This window comes from Apus apus, chromosome 7 (assembly GCF_020740795.1).
Source record: "Apus apus isolate bApuApu2 chromosome 7, bApuApu2.pri.cur, whole genome shotgun sequence".
Taxonomy (NCBI): Eukaryota; Metazoa; Chordata; class Aves; order Apodiformes; family Apodidae; genus Apus; species Apus apus.
In genome coordinates this window covers 4983210-4994707 of record NC_067288.1, presented here as the reverse complement: position 1 = coordinate 4994707, position 11498 = coordinate 4983210, and the positions used below count along the sequence as shown (strand labels likewise).

Below are 11498 nucleotides of genomic sequence, written 5' to 3'. Positions count from 1 at the left end.
GGGAAAAAGAGGGTCCTGGGAGGTGTCGGGGTCAGGATCTTCACCTCAAAGGCAGTAAGAAAAGGAGAGCGTTCTGCAACGGCCTTAGTATCGGAGGGGTCTCCATCCCGGGGAAGGGAAGGGATGGGCTGTGGTGGCAGTTTGAGTGTGGCTTGGATTTCACAATTGGGCTGAGGTTGCCTCCTCCTGCCGTTGCTGTTCAGGTCTGAGCAGCCTGGATCTGGCTGGCAGCCACTGCACCACGCTAGTGGGAGTTGGCAGGATGATGTATGATAGCTCCCCATACTGTCTCTGCACCTCCAGGTCTCAGTCCCTCAGCAGCATCCCTGTCTGTATCTGACACCTCGTCTCACCCCAGGTGTGAGCCTGCCGTCACAGCCTCCAGCAAGCACCTGGTAGGGATGCTGGGTCCTTCTGTCAGTCTCACTACTTGGCCTGGTTGGGGATGGCATGTGGAGACCTTCAGCCTCCCTGGAGCTTGGTGGCCATGTTTGTGTGGTGGGACTCGTAGCCAAGCCTGGGCTTAACCCTGTGCCTGGAAGTTGACTTGCAGAAGGTCAGAGGTGTGTCTATCATTCCTCATTTGGAATGGTTTTGCTCTTGGATGAGGGATTTTGCATCTGTTAGATAAGGGAGAATCGGCCTCTTCTGAAAGAAGGGGACAATGGCTGAAGACAGGCAGCTGCTGATCTGTCTGCTGAGCAGCAGTGTGTTGTGGTGCCTGGGCTGCCTAGCATCTCCACAGAGGACATCCACAGGCCTCAGCTGTGTTGTGTGAAACTCCATGCTCAGGAGTCATCTGCTCCTCTTTTTCAAAGCATGCTCTTGCCTGCCCTGTGTCCCTTTCATTGCCTCTTGGTGGAGAACACTGTGTCCCTGCAGTACGTCATTCCCAGGGCTGCCCAGGGAGTGTTCTCCCTTGTCCAGGGTGAGAATTAGTCTCCCCTAACGTGGTAGTGCTGTAACAGTCACGTGGCAGGAGAGCCTGGTAAGGCTGCACTGCAGATTTGGTGATTCCTGGAGACCAAGGTGGGGCAGCTGGGCTGGAACAAGGGCTTGGTGGGAGCCAGGGATGGGGACGTGGTGGGATGAAAGCCAGGAAAGATCCTTTGGCTGGGACTGACTTGCCCGACAGAAAACAAACTTTCCTAGGCATCCTATAAAGCCTGGAGCAGGGACCCTAAGCCTTGCTCCTGAAGATTTTGCAGTCTTTCCAGAGCACTAGTTTGCTCTGCACAGTCACAAGTTTAAGACCTTTCGACACTCAATGTTCCACTGCTTTCCAGCCCCCTGTGAGCTGAGGCAAGCTTTGGTTTTTAACAAACAGAACAAGAAAGGAAACACCTCCCCCGGGGACAACTGCTGGGGCAAACTCATGACCTCTTAATCAGTGGTGGGGGCAGATGGCAGCCCTTTATGCCCCTCCCTGGCTGCAGACACTCCCCGAGGCACGTCAGCTTTACCAAAACCGAGAGCTGGCACTGGCTAATTCCAGGTAAGAGGGACCAAAGCCCTGCAGAAGTGGTGACACTTCTCCGGGCTGAAGTGGCCAGGATAGCTCTCAAGATGCAATACTGGCCTCTCCCCCGTACATAAAGACAGAGAAATGGATGCTGGTGTTTCTTGTCTCCTGTCTGGTGCTGCATGTTGCTGGCCGCGGTCCCAGTGTAGAAGCAGACTTGGCCAACACTGTTTCAGTCCTGCAAGGCAAGGTCAGACCTGGCACAGACTGCTTTGGTGAAGAAGGAGGTGCTGAAGGCAAGGAGCTGTGCCTTTTGGCTGACTAGCCAGCTCTCAGCAAGTCCTGGTGCAGGCATGGCTTGTGGGGCGTTTGTGAAACCCTCTGTGCTCTCAGGACAGCAGAGAAATGGACATGTTCACTCCTTCCCAAAAAGTCTCTGAAACAAACGACAGTCAAGTGAATGTCTTCAACCAGCCTTACAGGCAGAGTGGCATTGACCCCAGGAGGGTATCAGGCAAGGCTGAGACTGCTTTTAGCAAAAGGGACAATTGCTTTGAGGCACATCGTTGCTGTGTCAGCACGGATCGACGAAGGGGAAGACATGCTAAATAATCATATATAAATAAATGCCTCTGAGGAAATGACTGGCATGGCAGATGAGGGAAGAGCAGGCCGTGTTGCCTACCTTAACTTCTGTCAGGCTTTTGATACAGTCTCCCCTAAGATCCTGATAATGAAGCTGATGAGGCATGGGCTGGATGAGCAGCCAGTGGGACAGACTGAAAACTGGCTGAATGGCTGGGCCTGAGAGTGAACAGTGGTATGAAATCTGATTGAAGACCAGTCACTAGTGGTGTAGCCCAGGGGTCAATACCAGGTCCAATCCTGTTCAGCATCTTCATATAATATGTGGCTGATGGGGCAGAGTGTATCCTCAGCAAGTCTGTTGAGGATGAGACAAAACTGGGAGGAGTAGCGGGTACCCCAGAGGCTTCTGCTGCCATCCAGAGGGACCCTGACAGGCTAGAGAAAGGGCCTGACAAAAACCTTCCTATATGCAACAAAGGGAAGTGCAGAGTCCTGCACTTGAGGAAGAACAATCCCATGCACCAGGACATACTGAGGGCCAACCATCTGGAAAGCAGCTTTCATGGAATCGCAAAATGGTTTGGGTTGGAAAGCAACACCCAGACTTCCTCAGTGGCTCCCCCAAGAGCTGCTGGCTCCTGGCGGGTGTCTGCACTGCCCTGAAGTTTCCCTGCCTGGGTAAACCCCCTGCATGCTGCAGATCAGGTCGGCTTCAGAGCATCCTCAGCTTCCTTACCAGGCTGGTTTTCTCCCATGGTCAGCTGGCTGCTGGCTGTAGTGGGATGGGGAGGACAAAAGCCAGTGAGAAGCTCGTGGGTTGAGACACGGGCAAGGAGGGTTCACTCACTGATTATGGTCATGGACAAAACAGACTCAGCTTAGGGAAAATATATGTTCTCATTAATTGGATCCACACAGGACAAAGACAACAAAGAAAAATGCTTAAATAGTTGGCTCCACCCCTCCCTTCTTCCCGGGCCCAATTGACTTGGTTCCAGATGGTCCTGCCTCCTTCCCCTCAGCGGCACAGGGGGATGGGGCTTAGAGTCAGTTCACAACCTGTCCTTTTCTGCCACTCCTTCCTCCTCAGGGAGACAGATTCCTCACAATCCTCCCCTCCTTCCCCACGGGGTCCCTCCCACGGCAGAGAGTCCTTCTGGAACGTCTCCGGCACAAGCCCTTCCCAGGTCTCGCAGTCCCTCGGGAGCAGGCTGCTCCAGCGCGGGCTTCCAGCAGGGCCCCGGGAACAGGCCCCTCTCCTGGCGCGGGATCCTCCACGGCTGCAGGTGCAGGTCCCCGGGCTGCAGGTCTGCATCTGCCTCGGCGTGCTCCTCCAGGGAACGCACCGCCAGGCTCCTCCACGGGCTGCAGGGAACAGCCTGCCGTCCCGCCACGGGGTGCGGGGGAACTGCTGCTGCTGCCCCTGCTCCGCCGCCTGCCTCACCGACCCTCCGAACTTCAGCGCCGCCTCAGCTCTCGCCTCTGCTCTCCGGCTCGGCCCTTCCTCCCCCTCTGCTCTGCTCTCAAGGCTTACAGCAGCTCTTTCGAATGCGCAGAGGCGCATCGATGGTGTCCCTAACGGCTGGGCGAAGCCACCCCTGGGTCACCTCGACCGCTGCCAAAAACCCAAGGAGCCAAACCAGCGCACGCCCCCAGACAGCAGCCTGGCTGCACCTCTGCCTTTCGTGTGGCCTCTTCCTTGGATCCCCTGGGTACTGAAAGGACAAGAGCTCCAGGAACCAAACACTTTCTCGATGGGACCAGCGGGACATGAACAGGGAGCTGGAGAAGGCTCTCTTCTTCCTGGCTTTTGGTCGTGCCTGGTGGGAGAAACGTTTGTGGCGCCAAGGAACAGGCTCAAACAGATCCTTCAGTGAAGCACAGTTTATTGACACTCTTGCCAGAATGGGTGACCTAAACAAGCAGGCACACCCAGAGTCAGGTGAAGAACGGTTTCTGTTCCCTATTCCCGACGCAAAGTTCCCTCCCCTGTTTCCCCACTGGCTGGGTACTCCAGGGTTTACAGCCTCTCCGACGTGTCTAATGAGCCTCTAAGTTTCCCGCCCCTGTTCACACATTTCATTCTAGCTAGTTACTTTCTACCTTTTAAGGTATAATTCTGACCTTTCTTGCCCCCTTGGCTGCCTTCCCAAACACCAAAATGATCTATACCTGCTGGTGTCGTCCTGCTTCGAGGAGCAAGATAGTAGTGGCTTTGTTGGGTCTGATCTTGGCCATAAATCCTGCTCCATGTTCGGATCTCCTAGATGGAGCCCAATTCAGTCCCCCAGTTTCTTGGACTGTAAGCCACTCCAGGTGTGATTGGAACGTGCAGGTATCTCGCTTCTCTTACACTAGGGGTATAGATATAAAAACCCCTCAACAATGTGCTTCTAACACTAGGATGCAGAAACAGCACTTAACCCAACACTATGCTCTAACACTAAAATGTGAAAACAGCACTAAACCCAACACTATGCTCTAACACTAGGATGTGAAAACAGCACTTAACCGAACACTATACTCTAACACTAGGATGTGAAAACAGCACTTAACCCAACACTATGCTCTTACACTAAAATGTGAAAACAGCACTAAACCTAACACTATATTCTAACACTAGGATGCAAAACCAACAGTGCATTTCATTTCTAACGTCTAGTCCCTGGAGAGCTGACGCCAGAGCTCTTCCAGGTGCCTGCGGTAGCGAAGCCTCTCGTGCCTGATCATGAGGGCAGTGTTGATTTCCAGCCGGCGGAGCAATTCCAGATGGTCTCGGCTGACGGCGCCTCGTTGCCGGCGGCCTGTCCGTGCAGGAGATGTGGCCGTCCGTCCCCTTCTCTGGAAAAGACAGGGCCAGGGCACAATGAAGCGGGCAGTGCCTTGGGTGGGGGGCAAGAAGTGTGGTGCGGGGCTTGGCTTCCTCGGGGAGAACGCAGCCCTGCAGGACTGCTCCAGGCAGCAGGCTGGGCTGAGGAAACCTGGGGCAGGCGCGGTCTTGTGCTGGGGGCTCGGCCAGGGTCTCAGCCTGGGGCTTGGCGTGTCCCTGGGGAGGAGCCAGAGGAGCCCTGGGGGCTGCTGAGGCTTTTCTGCCAACGCTGGGGCTTGTTCTTTTATTACAAGCTTTCTTGGCCGAGGCTGGGGTGGTTCCCTGCTCCCCCCACATGCCGGTCCCTGCTGCCTGACTGTTCTCGAATGCTCACCTGTCCCTGGGGTTTCTTCACCCTCCTCCAGATGTAACGGGCGATCCCAGCCAGGCAGTGCAGAAACATGGTTTCGCAGATAACAGAGAGGCATGTTGTTGTGTAGGGCTGGGTAAGGTAGGCCCAAAGTTGGTCTAGAGGGTAGGGCAGTGACGAGGCCATCCCCTCTGTGCCAACAGGCAGCTGCTCTGGGGCCTTCGGATCAACAGCCGCCGTGACCTGGGCTTGATCTTTTTAGGCTAGGAAGGCCCAAAGCTGGTCTAGAGGGTAGGGCAGGGATGAAGCCTTGGCCTCTGTGCTAGCGGGAAGCTGCTCTGGGGCTTCAGGATGGACACCTGCCCTGCCCTGGGTGTCATACTCTTGGGCTAGGAAGGCCCAAAGCTGGTCCAGAGGGTAGGGCAGTGACGAGGCCATCCCCTCTGTGCCAACAGGCAGCTGCTCTGGGTCCTTCGGATCAACAGCCGCTGTGACCTGGGGCTGATCCTTCTGGGTTAGGAAGGCCCAAAGCTGGTCTAGAGGGTAGGGCAGTGACGAGGCCATCCCCTCTGTGCCAACAGGCAGCTGCTCTGGGGCCTTCGGATCAACACCCGCCGTGACCTGGGGCTGATCCTTTTGGGCTAGGAAGGCCCAAAGCTGGTCTAGAGGGTAGGGCAGGGATGAAGCCTTGGCCTCTGTGCCACCGGGAAGCTGCTCTGGGGCTTCAGGATGGACACCTGCCCTGCCCTGGGTGTCATACTCTTGGGCTAGGAAGGCCCAAAGCTGGTCCAGAGGGTAGGGCAGTGACGAGGCCATCCCCTCTGTGCCAACAGGCAGGTGCTCTGGGGCCTTCGGATCAACAGCCACTGTGACCTGGGGCTGATCCTTCTGGGTTAGGAAGGCCCAAAGCTGGTCTAGAGGGTAGGGCAGTGACGAGGCCATCCCCTCTGTGCCAACAGGCAGCTGCTCTGGGGCCTTCGGATCAACACCCGCCGTGACCTGGGCTTGATCTTTTCGGGCTAGGAAGGCCCAAAGCTGGTCTAGAGGGTAGGGCAGGGATGAAGCCTTGGCCTCTGTGCTAGCGGGAAGCTGCTCTGGGGCTTCAGGATGGACACCTGCCCTGCCCTGGGTGTCATACTCTTGGGCTAGGAAGGCCCAAAGCTGGTCCAGAGGGTAGGGCAGTGACGAGGCCATCCCCTCTTTGCCAACAGGCAGCTGCTCTGGGGCCTTCGGATCAACACCCGCCGTGACCTGGGGCTGATCCTTTTGGGCTAGGAAGGCCCAAAGCTGGTCTAGAGGGTAGGGCAGGGATGAAGCCTTGGCCTCTGTGCCACCGGGAAGCTGCTCTGGGGCTTCAGGATGGACACCTGCCCTGCCCTGGGTGTCATACTCTTGGGCTAGGAAGGCCCAAAGCTGGTCTAGAGGGTAGGGCAGGGATGAAGCCTTGGCCTCTGTGCCACCAGGAAGCTGCTCTGGGGCTTCAGGATGGACACCTGCCCTGCCCTGGGTGTCATACTCTTGGGCTAGGAAGGCCCAAAGCTGGTCTAGAGGGTAGGGCAGTGACGAGGCCATCCCCTCTGTGCCACCGGGAAGCTGCTCTGGGGCCTTCGGATCAACAGCCGCCGTGACCTGGGCTTGATCTTTTTGGGCTAGGAAGGCCCAAAGCTGGTCTAGAGGGTAGGGCAGGGATGAAGCCTTGGCCTCTGTGCCACTGGGAAGCTGCTCTGGGGCTTCAGGATCGACACCTGCCCTGACCCTGACCCAGCTCTTGGGGCTGTCAGGCCTGGAGCTCCCCAGCCACTCCCCGAACAGGCTCTCCGCACCAGTGGGCAGCTGCTCTGGGCCTTCATAAAGGTCTTTCCTCTCCGCCGTGGCCCAGTCAGCGGTGCTGGATTCTTCAATGCCGGTGGGCTTCAGAAGGCCCATGGAGAAGCACACCAGGATGGGTAAAAGTGTCTTGAACTTCATGGTGCTCACAGGAAGTCTCTGTGCTTGGGCTGTCACCCGGAGCAGAGAGCAGACCGAGACGACCAGCACCGAGCGGCCGCCTCGTGGGTCTGTGCTCAGCAAGGGTGGCCGAGGGGACAAGTCCAGGGCTGATGTCACGCGGGGCTTTGTGGTGTCACCAGCCCGGTCCCCAGGCTGGGTGCTGCTCACAGCCAGGGGCAGCTGCCATGGAAACGGCTTCCTGAGTTCAGGGGGACTCGTGTGTTGCCTGAGCCCGGCCGGGTCCTGTGCAGAGGAAATCTCGACCCTTGGTTGGACCAACATGGGAACCGCTGAGAGCGAGGAGCGTGATGAGCCTGGCATGACTGCTGGGCAGGCGTGACCCTCCTTCTTATATGCAACAAAGGGAAGTGCAGAGTCCTGCACTTGAGGAAGAACAATCCCATGCACCAGGACATACTGAGGGCCAACCATCTGGAAAGCAGCTTTCATGGAATCGCAAAATGGTTTGGGTTGGAAAGCAACACCCAGACTTCCTCAGTGGCTCCCCCAAGAGCTGCTGGCTCCTGGCAGGTGTCTGCACTGCCCTGAAGTTTCCCTGCCTGGGTAAACCCCCTGCATGCTGCAGATCAGGTCGGCTTCAGAGCATCCTCAGCTTCCTTACCAGGCTGGTTTTCTCCCATGGTCAGCTGGCTGCTGGCTGTAGTGGGATGGGGAGGACAAAAGCCAGTGAGAAGCTCGTGGGTTGAGACACGGGCAAGGAGGGTTCACTCACTGATTATGGTCATGGACAAAACAGACTCAGCTTGGGGAAAATATATGTTCTCATTAATTGGACCCACACAGGACAAAGACAACAAAGAAAAATGCTTAAATAGTTGGCTCCACCCCTCCCTTCTTCCCGGGCCCAATTGACTTGGTTCCAGATGGTCCTGCCTCCTTCCCCTCAGCGGCACAGGGGGATGGGGCTTAGAGTCAGTTCACAACCTGTCCTTTTCTGCCACTCCTTCCTCCTCAGGGAGACAGATTCCTCACAATCCTCCCCTCCTTCCCCACGGGGTCCCTCCCACGGCAGAGAGTCCTTCTGGAACGTCTCCGGCACAAGCCCTTCCCAGGTCTCGCAGTCCCTCGGGAGCAGGCTGCTCCAGCGCGGGCTTCCAGCAGGGCCCCGGGAACAGGCCCCTCTCCTGGCGCGGGATCCTCCACGGCTGCAGGTGCAGGTCCCCGGGCTGCAGGTCTGCATCTGCCTCGGCGTGCTCCTCCAGGGAACGCACCGCCAGGCTCCTCCACGGGCTGCAGGGAACAGCCTGCCGTCCCGCCACGGGGTGCGGGGGAACTGCTGCTGCTGCCCCTGCTCCGCCGCCTGCCTCACCGACCCTCCGAACTTCAGCGCCGCCTCAGCTCTCGCCTCTGCTCTCCGGCTCGGCCCTTCCTCCCCCTCTGCTCTGCTCTCAAGGCTTACAGCAGCTCTTTCGAATGCGCAGAGGCGCATCGATGGTGTCCCTAACGGCTGGGCGAAGCCACCCCTGGGTCACCTCGACCGCTGCCAAAAACCCAAGGAGCCAAACCAGCGCACGCCCCCAGACAGCAGCCTGGCTGCACCTCTGCCTTTCGTGTGGCCTCTTCCTTGGATCCCCTTGGTACTGAAAGGACAAGAGCTCCAGGAACCAAACACTTTCTCGATGGGACCAGCGGGACATGAACAGGGAGCTGGAGAAGGCTCTCTTCTTCCTGGCTTTTGGTCGTGCCTGGTGGGAGAAACGTTTGTGGCGCCAAGGAACAGGCTCAAACAGATCCTTCAGTGAAGCACAGTTTATTGACACTCTTGCCAGAATGGGTGACCTAAACAAGCAGGCACACCCACAGCCAGGTGAAGAACGGTTTCTGTTCCCTATTCCTGACGCAAAGTTCCCTCCCCTGTTTCCCCACTGGCTGGGTACTCCAGGGTTTACAGCCTCTCCGAAGTGTCTAATGATCCTCTAAGTTTCCCGCCCCTGTTCACACATTTCATTTTAGCTAGTTACTTTCTACCTTTTAAGGTATAATTCTGACCTTTCTTGCCCCCTCGGCTGCCTTCCCAAACACCAAAATGATCTGTACCTGCTGGTGTCGTCCTGCTTCGAGGAGCAAGATAGTAGTGGCTTTGTTGGGTCTGATCTTGGCCATAAATCCTGCTCCATGTTCGGATCTCCGAGATGGAGCCCAATTCAGTCCCCCAGTTTCTTGGACTGTAAGCCACTCCAGGTGTCATTGGAACGTGCAGGTATCTCACTTCTCTTACACTAGGGGTATATATATAAAAACCCCTCCACAATGTGCTTCTAACACTAGGATGCAGAAACAGCACTTAACCCAACACTATGCTCTAACACTAGGATGTGAAAACAGCACTAAACCCAACACTATGCTCTAACACTAAAATGTGAAAACAGCACTAAACCTAACACTATGCTCTAACACTAGGATGTGAAAACAGCACTAAACCTAACACTACACTCTTACACTAAAATGTGAAAACAGCACTAAACCTAACACTATATTCTAACACTAGGATGCAAAACCAACAGTGCATTTCATTTCTAACGTCTAGTCCCTGGAGAGCTGACGCCAGAGCTCTTCCAGGTGCCTGCGGTAGCGAAGCCTCTCGTGCCTGATCATGAGGGCAGTGTTGATTTCCAGCCGGCGGAGCAATTCCAGATGGTCTCGGCTGACGGCGCCTCGTTGCCGGCGGCCTGTCCGTGCAGGAGATGTGGCCGTCCGTCCCCTTCTCTGGAAAAGACAGGGCCAGGGCACAATGAAGCGGGCAGTGCCTTGGGTGGGGGGCAAGAAGTGTGGTGCGGGGCTTGGCTTCCTCGGGGAGAACGCAGCCCTGCAGGACTGCTCCAGGCAGCAGGCTGGGCTGAGGAAACCTGGGGCAGGCGCGGTCTTGTGCTGGGGGCTCGGCCAGGGTCTCAGCCTGGGGCTTGGCGTGTCCCTGGGGAGGAGCCAGAGGAGCCCTGGGGGCTGCTGAGGCTTTTCTGCCAACGCTGGGGCTTGTTCTTTTATTACAAGCTTTCTTGGCCGAGGCTGGGGTGGTTCCCTGCTCCCCCCACATGCCGGTCCCTGCTGCCTGACTGTTCTCGAATGCTCACCTGTCCCTGGGGTTTCTTCACCCTCCTCCAGATGTAACGGGCGATCCCAGCCAGGCAGTGCAGAAACATGGTTTCGCAGATAACAGGGAGCCATGTTGTTGTGTAGGGCTGGGTAAGGTAGGCCCAAAGTTGGTCTAGAGGGAAGGGCAGGGACCAGGCCTTGGCCTCTGTGCCACCGGGCAGCTGCTTTGGGCCTCCAGGTGCAACACCCGCCGTGACCTGGGGTTGATCCTCTTGGGCTAGGAAGGCCCAAAGCTGGTCCAGAGGGTAGGGCAGGGATGAAGCCTTGGCCTCTGTGCCACCAGGAAGCTGCTCTGAGGCTTCAGGATGGACACCTGCCCTGCCCTGGGTGTCATACTCTTGGGCTAGGAAGGCCCAAAACTGGTCCAGAGAGTAGGGCAGTGACGAGGCCATCCCCTCTGTGCCACCGGGAAGCTGCTCTGGGGCTTCAGGATCGACACCTGCCCTGACCCTGACCCAGCTCTTGGGGCTGTCAGGCCTGGAGCTCCCCAGCCACTCCCCGAACAGGCTCTCCGCACCAGTGGGCAGCTGCTCTGGGCCTTCATAAAGGTCTTTCCTCTCCGCCGTGGCCCAGTCGGGGGTGCTGGATTCTTCAATGCCGGTGGGCTTCAGAAAGCCCATGGAGAAGCACACCAGGATGGGTAAAAGTGTCTTGAACTCCATGGTGCTCACAGGAAGTCTCTGTGCTTGGGCTGTCACCCGGAGCAGAGAGCAGACCGAGACGACCAGCACCGAGCGGCCGCCTCGTGGGTCTGTGCTCAGCAAGGGTGGCCGAGGGGACAAGTCCAGGGCTGATGTCACGCGGGGCTTTGTGGTGTCACCAGCCCGGTCCCCAGGCTGGGTGCTGCTCACAGCCAGGGGCAGCTGCCATGGAAACGGCTTCCTGAGTTCAGGGGGACTCGTGTGTTGCCTGAGCCCGGCCGGGTCCTGTGCAGAGGAAATCTCGACCCTTGGTTGGACCAACATGGGAACCGCTGAGAGCGAGGAGCGTGATGAGCCTGGCATGACTGCTGGGCAGGCGTGACCCACGGGGTCCTGGCCGCAGAGACACGTCCCCGGGACACCGAGACCCTCTGCAGGTCCCCCCGTGGGACGGGGTCACTTCCCGGGTCCCCCAGCAGCCCCAGCCTGCCCGGGGACCGCCCGGGCGGGGCGGGCGGAGGCGGGGAC

At 57.6% G+C, this 11498-nt stretch overlaps 1 protein-coding gene across 3 annotated transcripts; it reads right to left on the bottom strand.

The window, feature by feature from the left end:
• Positions 1–3919: 3919 nt before the first annotated feature.
• Positions 3920–11474, bottom strand: LOC127387383 (uncharacterized). Of its 3 annotated transcripts, XM_051625647.1 has the most exons (3): positions 10769–11474; positions 10308–10642; positions 9024–9945 (listed from the first exon to the last, which is right to left on the bottom strand). In XM_051625647.1, exons 1-3 carry the CDS (start codon positions 11331–11333, stop codon positions 9763–9765), a joined length of 1083 nt encoding a protein of 360 aa, XP_051481607.1. In that variant the 5' UTR covers positions 11334–11474; the 3' UTR covers positions 9024–9762. The 3 variants fall into 3 exon arrangements, with proteins under 3 accessions (XP_051481604.1, XP_051481607.1, XP_051481603.1); XM_051625644.1 differs by lacking the exon at positions 9024–9945 and adding an exon at positions 3920–4891 and having other exon boundaries at positions 10308–11474; XM_051625643.1 differs by having other exon boundaries at positions 10308–11474.
• Positions 11475–11498: the final 24 nt, after the last annotated feature.

What these genes read in the sequence shown, in the direction of transcription:
- LOC127387383 (XM_051625644.1), bottom strand. Translation starts at nt 11,333, where the DNA reads ATGCCAGGCTCATCACGCTCCTCGCTCTCAGCGGTTCCCATGTTGGTC. An exon ending in TGAAGAAACCCCAGGGACAG is followed by an intron (nt 4,892 to 10,307) that starts GTGAGCATTCGA and finishes TGTCTTTTCCAG; the next exon opens with AGAAGGGGACGGACGGCCAC.